Here is a 15,793-nt window from a genome sequence, read left to right on the forward strand (position 1 = left end):
CTTTAAGTCGTTTTTATTTGTGGTTGAAAGCGGTGCATTCGAAATTCGTTCAAATCGCCAAAAATTGCATCAATTATGTATTTTATTGATCATGTTTTGGTAAAATAAAGACTGTGTATCATGGTTTGTGCGTGCATATGGTGTGAATCTAGTTAATTAGTTAATTAGTTGCATCTGGTGCGAAACGCACCAGATGCAACTAATTAACTAATTATTGTTACGTCCCTGTGTGTGTAGTGAGCGGATGTGGACAGCAGAGGGCGATGTTACCACACGAGAACATCTGCTCTCTGAGCGCTCTGCGAGATACCGTCTCAATTGCAACCGTAGCTTGGCAGCATCCTGAACGGCCCTTTGAGGAGAGAGAAGGAAGCTTTCATCAAAGAGACCAGAGAGACTCATTCATTGGTTAAACTGGAGTCATCGCCTACCACCACACACACACACACACACACACACACACACACACACACACACACACACACACACACACACACACACACACACACACACACCACACAGACACACCACACAGACACACACCACACAGACAAACACCATACAGACACACACCAATACACCATATAGATTCACACCATATGCACGCACAAACCATGATACACACATAGATTAACACACAATATTGATACACAAAACATATCGATACAAACCATATGCAGATACCATACACGCACAACCCATAGGTATACACCATAAAGATACACACACACACCATAGATACACACCATAAAGATAAACACACAAAATGGACACACCCACACACACACACACACACACACACACACACACACACACACACACTCCATACAGTTCTGGTCACTAAACTCCTCCTTCCCTCTTCTCCTTCTCCCCTCTAATCCTTTTCTCCGTCTCTCGTCCTCGCATATCGTTCTGTATTTTTATTTCCACCCGAGGCTTTAGCCCCGAATATAACAGCTTAGTGACGCTACTGGTTAGGGTTACATACATATCACTGATCGCCGTGGACGGATTACATTGTAATGAGTTGAAAACCCCCTGCATGAATGAAGACTCGGAAGGAGTCCCTTTGCGTCAGCAGTTAACCACAAAAAAAAAGTCAATTTTGAATGAACTCGGAGTGAGAATGCGTTGGATGAGAGATCTTCATCAACCCATCCTCCTCATCCTCAGGCTCCGACATTCCCGGACAGAGATCAGCCGGGAACATCTGGAATTGATGTTGTTGTGCTCGTTAGGGCCCCCCCGCCCCCCCCATCTCTTCCACTCCCTCTCTCCCCCCTCTCTCTCTCTCTCTCCGTCTCCGTCTCCGTCTCCGTCTCTCTCTCTCTCTCTCTCTCTCTCTCTCTCTCTCTCTCTGTCTCTGTCTCTGTCTCTCTCTCTCTCTCTCTCTCTCTGTCTCTCTGTCTCTGTCTCTGTCTCTGTCTCTGTCTCTCTCTCTCTCTCTCTCTCTCTCTCTTTCTCTTTCTCTTTCTCCCTCTCTCCCTCTCCCACTCTCTTTCTCTCTCTCTCTCTCTCTCTCTCTCTCTCTCTCTCTCTCTCTCTCTCTCTCTCTCTCTCTCTCTCTCTCTCTCTCTCTCTCCTCTGTCTCTCTCTCTCTCTCTGTCTCTACCCCATGTTTTCCTTATTGAAGACATTGACCCGATCTGCATGCAATGCTGTTGCAATCTGCAAATAAAGAAAACCCTAACCCTATAGTTTTAAGTAAAAAAAAAAAAAAACATGTAACCATGGAAACCATTCACAAAAAAACGTGTTTGTCTTATCATATTAGGCCAATCATAACGGAATAGATCATTTTTATTATTATTAGTTAAATTATTGCAATAGTATTATTATAGTATTCGTTTTTGTTAGCAGTAGTTTTATTATTATTACTTATTATTACAATATTGATCAATTACTATGCATTATTAAAGTATTATAAGTATTATCTAAGTATTATTAGTATTTTTAACCACCAGATAACCGACAGCGTTGTCTCCGTTGTCAATGGAAACGCCCACTATGACTTCCGGGGTGAGAGGTCGCCGGAGGATCCAAGATGTCTGCGCCCGACGAGCTGTTCTGCTGGGAGGGCGACTGGGGACTCCCGTCCGTGGACCCCGACTGTCTGGTCCTACTGGTGAGTCGCTCCGCTCGTACACTCGGTCCTCGACCGGCTGCCGGTGGTCCTCAGGATCCGAACCGGCAGCCCTTAACCCCGCCAGCACAGCGCTCTGCCGGAGCCGCGTTAGCCCTGGAGCTAAAGTCAGGCTGGGTCCTGATGGAGCAGAGGAGGAGGTGAAGCGCGCTTGGCTGCGGATGTCCTTCTGTCGAAGTGACGTGTTTAAAACGGGAGGAATGCCGTCTCCTCTGTAGTTGGTGTTGGGGTTAGTTGATGAGTTAACGAATGAATGAATGTATTCATGTTGTCAGCAGTCCCAGGGTTAAACGGTAGGGGACGTGACATCACGCCGTCCACACGAGGAGCTCTGAGCACCTCGTCTCCTCACCACTGAGGGGGGTTAATGATCCCTTACAGTATAGTGACGGTTTAAAAAAAAAAGTGATCAGTAAATCATGCTCTTAACGTCATGATGTAGGCTATGGTCCAGTCGGATGTAACCCCGTGTTGTGACAGGGTTTGTTGGTCAAGCCCATACAGTTTGGACCCCTGTGGTTATAAACTATGTTGGATGCTGAAGAAGGCGACAGAAAACTCTCCCTGTGCTTATTGTTGTCACATGACTTATTTACCTGGGCGGCATGTGGCTCAGGAGGTAGAGCGGGTTGGCTTGTAACCGGAAGGGTGCGAGTTTGTTCGCCTCCTCCAGAGTGTTGAAGTGTCCCTGATCAAGACACCTCACCCTGACTGCTCCCGACGAGCTGGCTGTTGATTTGCATGGCTGACTCCGCCGTCGGTGTGTGAATGTGCATGAATGGGTGAATGTGAGGCAATTTTGTAAAGCGCTTTGAGTGGCAGTTGGTGAGAAAAGCGCTGCATGAATGCAGTCCCATTTCCGAGGTACCTGAAAGTCTCCAAGCCAGACATTGTCTGGAGTTAAACGCCCTAGATCCAGACTGGGTGATCCCTCCCTCTAACTAGTCCTCCAGTAGGACTTGGTGACCACGTTAACACTGGTAACAGCAGTTAACACTGGTGTCTGAAGTCTGCAGGTCTAGGTCTAGTCTGCAGGTCTAGGGTCTGCAGGTCTAGAGACGGCAGGTCTGGAGTCGGCCATGGCAGCCTTTGGTCATATCTCTACTGACCACCTCTGAACAATAGAAGCGGGTCAGGGCTGAGGGTCACAATGTGGTGCCTGTTGGCCGACCACACACACAAACATGGAGGATAAAGGAAAAAGCAGCGCATGTCTCAGCGCTGGTTGACGTCACTGGTGTTGGGGAGAGTGAATCATCAATCATAAAGCCCAGATGTTAGTCAGAGCCGTGGGGCAGGACTTCAGTTCTTTCTAGAGATGTTCCAATGCCATTTTTTTCCTTCCCGATACTATTCAGATTCCTGAACCCGAGCATCGGCCGATACAGAGTACCGATACAGCATATTGCATTGTAGCTACTAACAGCACTTGTGCCTATCGAAGGGTTATTTTATGATGACAGAAAGGATGGCCTGTCATGTGATGGCCTCAGATCGGAGCATAGACTTGCATACTCGCTGACACACAATACTGCGTTTTAGGCAGTACCTGAGGAATTTCCGATGCTGGTATCGGATCAACTCTAGTTCTTTCTCGTTCTCACATTCCTCCAGGGCCACCTATTATTATAATTATAATGTGCACCAGGTTGAAACGTCCAACCTGTGGCAAAGTTCAAAATCCTCCGCTGTGTGATGTCACCAGAGGGTGGATTGTTGTGCTTATGGATCATAAACATAACACCTCGTGGTGACAGACCCCCCCTCCAATAAAAAATCTCTGAAGTAGCAGAGTGCCGGTTCTCTCTGTGGTTATTACGGCCAGACGAATGTCTGCGGAGACAGGACCGGACGAGGAGCTTCCTCGACTCACATCCTCTCTAGTCCCCTCTGACAGGAACACGGCCGCCGCGAGCCAGCCTTGGCCCGGGCCCGCCGGCTCGTGGCTCGCTCATCCTCGGCCCTTCCAGCTCCATCGCAACATGTTGGTGTTGGAGCGGGATCTGAGGCCGGGAGTGACAGCCGAGCCCGCGCTGTGACTGATCTCCCCCGCTCCCCCCGCCGCTCCGGCTCTCTGCGGTTGGAAACACTTAGCGCCCTTCTCCCCGCTCGGAGAGCCGCTGCCTGCACTCCGGACCGCAGCTCCACTACTGGTTCCCAGCTGTCGCTGCCGTCAACGCTTCCAGGGCTCCTCGTGTTCCCCTCCCAGTGAGGCGCCTCTTCTTCCCAGTGCTGAGCTCTCCTGGATGTCTCCTCCCAGTGGGACACTGGGACCCAGCAGCGGAAACATCAGCTCAGTATCTCCACAGCACAGAGCTCTCCTTTGTCCGCTGTCGCCCCCCCCCCCCGTTCCTTCGGCTCCTCTGAAACCGGCTTGTGCGGCAGAACATCTGAATCGTTGTAATTGATGAAATGCTTTGAGCGTTCTCAGCCTCCCTGGTAGGAGGTCTGATTCACTGTGAGCCGCTCTGGGTGAATGAGTAAATAGTAAACAGTGTTGTTGTGCCTGCTGCCTAGCAACCCTGGCCTGGCGCGGCTAGGCCTGGTGCTGGCCCAGGCTGTGGCCGCGGCGGTTCTCCCGCAGTGTTTTTACAGGGTTCTGCTCTGGGCCTCGGGGGCGCAGCGCCGTGGAAACGGTAATCAGATCCTCAGATCTTTAAAGACCTCCAGGAGAAGAGTCTGGAGGAGCTGCCTGTTTCCACCGGCGTCAGCAGACCAGGGAGAGCAGTGGTTCCACACCAGTGGGTAGTGGTTCCTCCCCAGTGGGTGGTGGTTACACACCAGTGGGTACTGGTTCCCACCACTGGGTTGGGAGACTGTGGTGGGTCTTGAGGCAGGACTTGGGTGTAGGGAGAAATGTTATATGATACAAAATGGACGACCCCGGCATCGGCTGCTGATGTAACGTTCTCGTTACGATGCTGCTTATCGTTGATTGCTCCTCATGTTTGAACGAGGCCCGCCTGATGACTGTGGGCCTGTCCCGAGTGGCGCTTCTCTGACTGTCGGCACTGTGGAATACTGCAGGACCCTTCCTTCGGAGGAGACATAAAACCGAGGTCCTGACTCGCTGAGGTCATTAAAGATCCCAGGGAACTTATCGCAAAGAGTAGGGGTTTCCCCGGTGCCCTGGCTAAAACGGGCCAACCAGGCTCTTTCAATCTGGCCAACTAATCATCCTCCTGTATAATTGGCTGACTCATTAATTTCCTCACCCTCCACCTCAAGCTGGTGTGTGGTGAGCGTTCTGGCGCCGATTGGCTGCCGTGCATCACCCCAGTGGTTCTACACACTGGTGGTGGTTAGTGAGGTCCCCCCCTTCAGTGTAAAGCGTCTTTGAGTGAGAGGAAAGCACCATATAATTTCAATCCGTCTTCCCGTTAGAGTGTATAACGTCCTGGTCCGAATGTGGAGGACACTCTCCATTAGGGCTGGGTACTGCCAGGTACCTCCCAATTCAATTCTTTAGGGCTTGATTTGATTAGATTTCATTTGGATATTGATCCAATTGCTTCGATATCGTTTCAATAATACATGCAGATGACAAAAATATCTAAATATTATTTAGAATTAAGCATTTCAAAATGAATGAACCATTCCATTGTGCTTTAACTAGCAAAAAGGGAATACACCATTGTATCGTATTGTTCCTGAGCTAAACTTGCAGCATAAAAGTAATAATAACTTGGACGAATGGAAAAAAGGCATGTACATTTAGGCATACTCGCTTCTAGATGGATGGGATGGCGTTGTGGCCGGAGACGGTGGAGAACCAAGAGACCAGAACGGGGACCTCGTGTCCGCGGCGGTCTGAGACGGGTTCTGGTCTCGTGTCTCAGCGCAGCAGCCCTCCTCAGCACTCACCAAGAGTTTCCTCTTGAACTGATATGCTAATGTGGGGCCTGTCGTGCGCATATTGATGAGGTAGCACGACGGGTGTTTGGAACTTTTTAGATTTCTGGTTTCAACTTTATTGATCAGAGGAGCTAGACCAGGAGGAGCTAGACCAGGAGGGGGGGCAGGCCAGACCCTGGACCAGTAGGCGGTAGTAGCGATGAGGGGCCCGGGCCTCGGTGGGTCTGCTCGCTCCAGCGCTGGCGTCTCCTCTGCGCTTTACGACCCGCAGGAATGAGCCGGAATTTCCTCATAAAGCCGTCTGGTGATGATGTCAGCGTTCCTTCCCTTCCCACCTCGCCATCTCTGTCTGGAAGCCTGCCCGGCCCAGGACCCTGAATAACACCGCCCCACCCGGGACCCTGAATAACACCACCCCCGCCCGGGACCCTGAATAACACCACCCCCGCCCGGGACCCTGAATAACACCACCCCCGCCCGGGACCCTGAATAACACCACCCCGCCCGGGACCCTGAATAACACCACCCCCACCCGGGACCCTGAATAACACCACCACCCAGGACCCTGAATAACACCACCCCACCACCCGGGACCCTGAATAACACCACCCCACCGCCCAGGACCCTGAATAACACCACCCCCGCCCGGGACCCTGAATAACACCACCCCCGCCCGGGACCCTGAATAACACCACCCCCACCCGGGACCCTGAATAACACCACCCCACCGCCCAGGACCCTGAATAACACCACCCCCGCCCGGGACCCTGAATAACACCACCCCACCACCCAGGACCCTGAATAACACCACCCCCCCGCCCGGGACCCTGAATAACACCACCCCCGCCCGGGACCCTGAATAACACCACCCCCGCCCGGGACCCTGAATAACACCACCCCCGCCCGGGACCCTGAATAACACCACCCCCGCCCGGGACCCTGAATAACACCACCCCCGCCCGGGACCCTGAATAACACCACCCCCGCCCGGGACCCTGAATAACACCACCCCCGCCCGGGACCCTGAATAACACCACCCCCGCCCGGGACCCTGAATAACACCACCCCACCACCCGGGACCCTGAATAACACCACCCCCACCCGGGACCCTGAATAACACCACCCCACCGCCCAGGACCCTGAATAACACCACCCCCGCCCGGGACCCTGAATAACACCACCCCCGCCCGGGACCCTGAATAACACCACCCCCGCCCGGGACCCTGAATAAGGGTCCTAGTGCATGAAGAAGCAGGGAGGAAACGTTCTTTCAATGTCATTCATACATTTTTCACAGGTTTTCTTGCCCTGTTAGGGTGAGGGGTCGAGGGGGGGGTGTAGGGTGAGGAGGTGAGGGAGTGAGGGGGTGAGGGGTCGAGGGGGGGGTGTAGGGTGAGGAGGTGAGGGAGTGAGGGGGTGAGGGGTCGAGGGGGGGGTGTAGGGTGAGGAGGTGAGGGAGTGAGGGGGTGAGGGGTCGAGGGGGGGGTGTAGGGTGAGGGGGTGAGGGGTCGAGGGGGTGAGGGGTCGAGGGGGGGGTGTAGGGTGAGGAGGTGAGGGGGTGAGGGGTCGAGGGGGGCTGTGGGGGTGTAGGTTGAAGGTGAGAGGATGTCGTACAACGCGCCTGGGAAGCCTTCCCCCTGGAGCTGTGGTTAAGCGCTGTACAAACACATCCTCGGGACCTTCTGGTCCGGCTTGTAGAAATATTGACTCTGTGGGGGGGCTGGTCCTCCAGCAAACAGTCCTGGGTTCGAGCCCCGCCGACTCCTGTCTGTGACCCCCCCCCCCCCAGTATGCGCGGACCACCGTGCACTGCAGTCTCTCTGGATGAATGCAGACGATGATGATGCTAACAAAGTGTCCTTCTCTCCTTCTCCTCAACAGGCCTACGCCAAGTTCGCCGGAGCTCCTCTCAAAGTCCAGAAGATCTCCAACCCATGGAGAAGCCCCTCGGGTGAGGAGCTCAGCTGGCCTCCGTGAGGCGCGTCCAGATCTTTAGAGGAGCTCCGCGTCCTCCATGCAGGACAGGAAGCACATCCACAGGTCTTCAGCGGAGGCGGAGTTACCGTCACCACTTTAAATCTCTAGTCAGAAGTCCGGTTGTGTCCGGTACGGTCGGTCGTGGCGTCTTAAAGTGGCGTCCGGTATTATCTGTTCAGTTGTCCTGCTGTTGTGGATGGGTGGAGTACGAGGTGCCCCCGAGCGAGGCACCTGAACCCCCCCCCCACCTGCTCCCCGGGCGCTGTGCTGCGGCCGCCCACTGCGAGTGCTGGACCATCTGTCCACACACGAGCTCCCCGAGGCCACTGGTGCGGCCACGATGACGCTGGTTGCTGTTTTGTATTTCTGCTCTGTCTCGGTATTGAATGCACTCGGGACATCGACTGCACTGCGAGGCTTCTGAGTCTCCTGAAAGGCGCAGTGTAGCGCGAGTTGTGACATCTTTGGTCGGCAAAGTGCCGTATTAATGAAGTTTAACTTACCTGTTTATCGACCTACTAAGCCTCATATATAATCATGAGTAATGTGATCGGTGTGGAGATTTTATTATCTGAATGGAAGACTTTCTTACACTAAAAAATAAATAGTACTTGGCATCGTGTTGCATCTTATCCTAGCTATCTGTGTTGTATACGGGGAACGGGTTAACCTAGTGATTGTTAGTGCTTGGCACTTGGTTCTATGAACATCCTTACTGTACCGACAGTGTTGTATTGTTGTTTCTCTATTCTTCTAACAAATTGACTTATTGTAAATCGCTTTAGATGAAAGCGACCCCGACAGTTAAACCAAAACCTTCTTTTGATCATGTGATGTCACTTCCTGCTCCGCCAGGTTCTCTTCCTGCCCTTAGGACGAGCAAGGGGGAGGTCCTCTCGAGGACGAGTGACATCATCATCCACCTCCGGAAGCAGGTCAGGATTACCCAGCATGCACCTGCAGCCGACTGTCCCCACGTCGGCCCTCCTCAAGCCTCTTGACGCCACAGATGTGGAAATTTGATTATTACCTTTACACATTAAAGATATTATTACCTTTACACATTAAAGATATTATTACCTTTACACACTAAAGATATTATTACCTTTACACACTAAAGATATTATTACCTTTACACACTAAAGATATTATTACCTTTACACACTAAAGATATTATTACCTTTACACATTAAAGATATTATTACCTTTACACGTTAAAGATATTATTACCTTTACACGTTAAAGATATTATTACCTTTACACATTAAAGATATTATTACCTTTACACATTAAAGATATTATTACCTTTACACATTAAAGATATTATTACCTTTACACGTTAAAGATATTATTACCTTTACACGTTAAAGATATTATTACCTTTACACACTAAAGATATTATTACCTTTACACATTAAAGATATTATTACCTTTACACACTAAAGATATTATTACCTTTACACACTAAAGATATTATTACCTTTACACACTAAAGATATTATTACCTTTACACACTAAAGATATTATTACCTTTACACACTAAAGATATTATTACCTTTACACACTAAAGATATTATTACCTTTACACACTAAAGATATTACCTTTACATATTAAAGATATTATTACCTTTACACATTAAAGATATTATTACCTTTACACACTAAAGATATTATTGAAGATATTATTACCTTTACGCATTAAAGATATTATTACCTTTACACACTAAAGATATTATTGAAGATATTATTACCTTTACGCATTGAAGATATTGTTACCTTTATACATTAAAGAAATGAATATGGCAGCTGTGACAGTGATGGAGATCCTTATTGAGTAACGGTGTGCGAGCCATTGAATGTTATTCCTCGTTATGAATTACCTCCACGCCGACGTCTCTCTGGAGAGTACAGAGCAACAGTGTATGGAAACACACACACACACACACCTGGAAGCCATTAAAGAGGCCGTGGTAGGTGGGCTCAGCTAGGCTCTGATGTCTGCTCCACGAGACTCGCGGTAGAAGAGTGGAGACGGGGGGGGCGGGGGGGAACATAGATAGAATGTAATCCTCTGTTCCACGTCCTCTGCATGCTTTCACATGCTAGTGTTTGGCTCACCCAGTGATTGTTCTGAATATCAGTGAGTTGGTGTTCACTGGGACAGCTGCTGAAACATGAACAGCTGTGGTGTGGCTGGAGGCCTGCTGCAGTCTGATTGGTTGGGCTATTCGGCGTTGCGACATTGTGATTGGCTGAAGCGCTGTAAGGTGTAATTTACCTGCGGTAGCACAGAAAGAATGTCTCCCATCATGCACTGCTGCAGTAAAGAGGTTATATGGAAACTTCTGGATATGAGAAACTGTAAACAAACCAGCATGAAACACACGCACGCACCTTCACTAACGCACACCAACCAACACAACCGCAGTTGTCTACTACTGGTGTTCACTGGGAGCTACCCAGTTGTACCACTTACATCTACTGGGATCTGTGTTTACTGATACATTGTTTTGAAGTTATTGGTTGAATCTGTGACAGTATAGGGTGTGCCAGTACAGGGAAGTTGAACTCTCAAGTTCTTTGTTCAGTCCAATAGGCACAGCCCCTCTAACGCTGGTTTCTCCGTCAGAAATACAACGCCGATTATGACCTGTCTGCCCGGGAGGGGGCGGACACACTGGCCTTCGGCTCGCTGCTGGAGGAGAGACTGCTGCCGGCCCTGGTGAGAACACACACACGCACGCACGCACACACACACACACACACACACACACACACACACACACACACACACACACACACACACACACACACACACACACACACACACACACACACACACACACACACACACACACACACACACACACACACACACACACAGAGAGAGAGAGCTCACTGCCTCTCCGTCCCTCCCTCCGTCCCCCTGTCCCTCCCTCTGTCTCCCCTCCCTCCCCCCGGCCTCAGATCCACACCTTCTGGATGGACAGTAAGAACTACGTGGAGCTCACGCGGCGCTGGTACGCAGAGCACCTGCCCTTCCCCCTCAGCCTGGTGGTCCCGGGACGCATGCAGGGCGCGCAGCAGGCCCGCCTCCGCCTGGCCCGCAGCGACGAGGCGCTGGACGGGGGGGAGGAGCTGGAGAAGGAGGTGAGGGGGGGGGAGGAGCTGGAGAAGGAGGTGAGGGGGGGGGAGGAGCTGGTGAGGGGGGGAGGAGCTGGAGACGGAGGTGAGGGGGGGGAGGAGCTGGAGAAGGAGATGATGGGCGGCATGTGTCTAGGACACCTAGAAGGAGCCGGGGATCGGACGAGCAACCTTCCGGTTACCAGCCGACCCGCTAGTCCTCCTAGACCCATGCCATAGTGTGGAGGGGTCCCTGACGCCTCACCCTGACCGCTCCTGACCAGCTGGCTGTCGCCATGCATGGCTCACTCCGCCGTCGGGGGGTGATGTGTGAATGTGAGGCAATATTGAAGAGGGATTTGAGTGGCCACTGGTTAGCAAAGCGCTGAATAAATGCATCCCATTAACCAGAGAGCAGATGTTGGGACTGAGGGACCTCCAGATGTGTGTGTGTGTGTGAGAGGGTGACCCCCAGATGTGTTGTCTTCCCAGCTCTACCACGACGCGGCCGAGTGTATGAACCTGCTGTCCCAGAGGCTCGGCACCAGCAAGTTCTTCTTCGGAGACTCGTAAGTCTCACGGAACGCCCGTCCTCTCTGAGGCCGCCCGTCTGTAGCGGCCCGCTGGCTGCCAGATGATGTCACTGGCAGAGGGCCCGGGGTGACCTCACCGTCTCTCTGTGTGTTGTGGTGGTTCTTCTCTCTGTCTCAGTGTGTTGTGGTGGTTCTTCTCTCTCAGTGTGTTGTGGTGGTTCTTCTGTCTCAGTGTGTTGTGGTGGTTCTTCTGTCTCAGTGTGTTGTGGTGGTTCTTCTGTCTCCGTGTGTTGTGGTGGTTCTTCTCTCTCTGTGTGTTGTGGTGGTTCTTCTCTCTCATTGTGTTGTGTGGTGGTTCTTCTGTCTCAGTGTGTTGTGGTGGTTCTTCTGTCTCAGTGTGTTGTGTGGTGGTTCTTCTCTCTGTCTCAGTGTGTTGTGGTGGTTCTTCTCTCTCAGTGTGTTGTGGTTCTTCTCTCTCTGTGTGTTGTGGTGGTTCTTCTCTCTCAGTGTGTTGTGGTGGTTCTCTCTCAGTGTGTTGTGGTGGTTCTTCTCTCTCAGTGTGTTGTGGTGGTTCTTCTCTCTCAGTGTGTTGTGGTGGTTCTTCTGTCTCTGTGTGTTGTGGTGGTTCTTCTGTCTCAGTGTGTTGTGGTGGTTCTTCTGTCTCAGTGTGTTGTGGTGGTTCTTCTCTCTCATTGTGTTGTGGTGGTTCTTCTGTCTCAGTGTGTTGTGGTGGTTCTTCTCTCAGTGTGTTGTGGTGGTTCTTCTGTCTCAGTGTGTTGTGTGGTGGTTCTTCTCTCTCAGTGTGTTGTGGTGGTTCTTCTCTCTCAGTGTGTTGTGGTGGTTCTTCTGTCTCAGTGTGTTGTGGTGGTTCTTCTCTCTCAGTGTGTTGTGGTGGTTCTTCTCTCAGTGTGTTGTGGTGGTTCTTCTGTCTCAGTGTGTTGTGGTGGTTCTTCTGTCTCTGTGTGTTGTGGTGGTTCTTCTCTCTGTGTTGTGGTGGTTCTTCTGTCTCAGTGTGTTGTGGTGGTTCATCTCTCTCAGTTTGTTGTGTGGTGGTTCTTCCGTCTCAGTGTGTTGTGGTGGTTCTTCTCTCAAAACATGATGTATTTATTGAGCCTGTCTCTCCGAAAAAACACTTTGTAACTGAGAACTTTGAAGTTTCCCCTTCAAAAAATACACAAAGTGGGAAAATAGAAAATATTCAAATCGAAAATGTACAGATATGTATCCAGCTGTTCTTTCTATAAAACATTATATGAATAAAAATAAATGAAAAACCTGCCTGTGTCCCCCAGCCCCTCCTCCCTGGACGCGGTGGTCTTCGGACACCTGGCCCCCCTGCTGAAGGCCAAGCTGCCCAACGCCAAGCTGCAGCAGCAGCTCAAGTCCCTGGACAACCTGACCCTCTTCTGCTCCAACATCCTGCTGCTCTACTTCCCCGGCGACGGCCGAGGTGAGCGCTGCCTTCGCACTTCTAGAAACGCATTTCTACAGATATTGAACAATTAATCGCCAAAGAGGTGAATCATTGTTTCAGTAAACACTACACGGGAACCCTCCAAAAACAAACAAGGTTACACGTTTTGCAGGGATTTCTTTTTTCTATTACCGGTTTATTTGTTTTTATGAGCGTGACGAGATGACCGTCACGCCGTATCCCGAGTTTGAGATCTCAATCTCGGGATATTGCCCAATATCCCGAGATACTGGGGTGCAGAGAACCAATCAAATTGAGCCGTCTTAGGAGGTTCACGTGCAGCGTATACTAAAGATGGATAGATGTCCTCGCGTTCCGGCGTTCCGCGTCAGCAAGCAACGTTCGCAGTTCGCAAATGTAATGAATTAGTCCTTGAGCTTGAGCACAAGACCTGGCCGTCCTGGGTTTGAGGTAACCCCACCATCACCACAGCGCTGCGAGGGGGCCCGTCCTACGACCCCCCCCCCCCCCCCCTGACCACGCCTCCCTCCTGTCTCCCCAGAGAACGCGGGGCGCAAGGCGTCCTCCCCCGCCGAGGGGGGCGACTTCGACCACGTGCCCAACAAGCGCCGCAAGCAGATCCTGTCGGCGCTGACGGCGGTGGGCGCCATGCTGGCCTACGCCCTCTTCACCGGCATCCTGTCCGTCAGACACGTCCACCAGAGGGCGCTGGAGGCCTCGCCCGGCCGGACCGCCGCCGACGAAGAGGAGGACGACGAGGACTGAGGAGAAGGAGGAGGGGGATGGGGAGGAGGACTGAGGATGCTGTTCTTTATTTATCTTCCTCTGAGGAACCGGAAGTGTTGCCATGGACACTAGGGGGAATTTGCTTTGTTAAGGGGGTCTCTCATTAAGGGGGTTTCTCGTTAAGGGGTTTCTCGTTAAGGGGGTCTCTCGTTAAGGGGGTCTCTCGTTAAGGGGGTCTCTCGTTAAGGGGGTCTCTCGTTAAGGGGGTCCCTAGTTAAGGGGGTCTCTTGTTAAGGGGTCCTCGTTAAGGAGCTGGCTTGGCCATTGAGCCAGTCCTAACTAATAACAAAATGATTGTGGAAACACTAGGGAGCAATAATGGAAACGCCCCAAGAAATGATAGGAGTCCAACTTCATTCCACTTCAGTTCGATCTGATTGGCTGCTTGGCTGAACCAATCGCGCCAAAATCAGTTGAGTTGCAGCCTACTATACTCTGCTGATAGCCAATGAGAGGCTAGCCATGGTCATTATGGCTTGTTGTTGTCTGGTTGTAAAGAATATATATAATAAAATATTTCCAGTGAGTTCTTTCTCCACCGATGTACTTTCTGTTGCTCTCAGATATAAGATATTTCTTGCATTGTGAGGAAGATCTGCTCGCATTACTTATTTTCCGTGCATTGCAACAATGCAAGTTCTGTCTGGCCTGGTTGGTTCTTGAGCAGGTGAACGGTTCCGCTGGGAGTGGGAACAGACCCTGAGCAGAACCAGGACTCCTCTGGGAGGTACTGGGGCCCGAGGTCCGTCTGGCGTTTGGGTAGTAACACTGATTCAGGACACGGTGGTTCCAGAACTCACTGAAGGTCCCCTGAGCTTTGGTCTGAGGTGTTCCAGAGGAGCATCATGTACAGGGAGGAGGGGGGGGGGGGGGGGGGGGGGGTACTGTTCACCTGTTCTCTGATTGGTTGTTGTCAGCACGGGTGCCGGTTGTATCCAATGAGCACAGAGCCACTGTGAGATGTCTAACTATCACACACGCGCACACACACAGACTATCACACACACACACACACATAGACTATCACACATACACACGCGCACACGGCAGCTTGTCCGGCTCTGACCCCTCTGCCGCACCGTTGGGACGTCCAGCTGCACGTGACGTCAGCGAGCAGGAATCCTCCACTGGCTTCTGTTCTCGCTCCAAGCTCGTGCGAGCGTGAGGCGCAAGAATGACCCAAGTGCGCGCTCCCGTCTCAACGGAAAGAAGTAGCTGCCTCCTCGTAGCGGAGATAGCATCGCGGTATGTGCGCCGCGCTCCTGAGTACCCCAGAAGCAGACCGTAATGACCTGAGAGCGCACCGCTGGGGAGACTTTCCTACCCCAGGAATGCCGAGATAACCCCGATACCCGCGGAGAAAGAGAGAGAGAGAGGGGGGGAGAGAGAGATCGAGATGGGGAGAGACGTCGAGAGCGGGAGAGAGAGAGAGAGGACTCAGGAATGACGGAACATTTAAACGGTTACGCGCGGTGGTTCCCCTCTCACTGTTTCCGCCTCTGATCGGAAACCTTTCTGGAAAGAGACTTCGGAAAACTTAATAAAACATTTTACACGATTGTTCGGATTGAGGCATTTTACGCACAGCCGCAGATCTGTGTGTGTGTGTGTGTGTGTGTGTGTGTGTGTGTGTGTGTGTGTGTTGGTGTGTGGTGTGTGCGTTGTTGGGGGAGGCTGTGTGTCGATGTGGGAGAGTGTGTGTGTGTGTGTGTGTGTGTGTTGCCGGGATCTGTTCGCATTGTCGGGGGAGGGGGTGGCATTCCCATCACCTGCATGCCGTTAAATGTGGTTGCCATGGTGACGCAGCCGCCAGAAACAAACAGGTCCCGGTGGAGGGAGGCGGGGCTCCCGCTGTTCAACAAGTTACTCCCCTCCGCTCTTTATAGAGTAGACCGGTACCCTAAGCCCTGGCCTACATGGTCCTTTAAACCCAGGCCTACC

The 15,793-nt window shown here is 51.6% G+C and overlaps 1 protein-coding gene across 1 annotated transcript; it reads left to right on the forward strand.

Moving 5' to 3' along the window:
- The first annotated feature begins 1,991 nt into the window (after positions 1 to 1,991).
- On the forward strand, positions 1,992 to 14,378 carry LOC132458981 (metaxin-1-like). Its single transcript, XM_060053388.1, has 8 exons — positions 1,992 to 2,125; positions 7,880 to 7,949; positions 8,831 to 8,910; positions 10,605 to 10,697; positions 10,943 to 11,125; positions 11,591 to 11,667; positions 12,924 to 13,081; positions 13,608 to 14,378. The coding sequence occupies exons 1-8, from the start codon at positions 2,045 to 2,047 to the stop codon at positions 13,829 to 13,831; spliced, it is 966 nt and encodes a 321-aa protein (XP_059909371.1). The 5' UTR covers positions 1,992 to 2,044; the 3' UTR covers positions 13,832 to 14,378.
- Positions 14,379 to 15,793: the final 1,415 nt, after the last annotated feature.

This window comes from Gadus macrocephalus, chromosome 6 (genome assembly GCF_031168955.1).
Source record: "Gadus macrocephalus chromosome 6, ASM3116895v1".
Taxonomy (NCBI): Eukaryota; Metazoa; Chordata; class Actinopteri; order Gadiformes; family Gadidae; genus Gadus; species Gadus macrocephalus.

Coding starts and splice junctions, on each gene's coding strand:
- LOC132458981 (XM_060053388.1), top strand. CDS start 2,045: ATGTCTGCGCCCGACGAGCTGTTCTGCTGGGAGGGCGACTGGGGACTC. Junction 7,950..8,830: donor CCCATGGAGAAGCCCCTCGG/GTGAGGAGCTCA, acceptor CTGCTCCGCCAG/GTTCTCTTCCTGCCCTTAGG. Junction 10,698..10,942: donor AGAGACTGCTGCCGGCCCTG/GTGAGAACACAC, acceptor CCCCGGCCTCAG/ATCCACACCTTCTGGATGGA.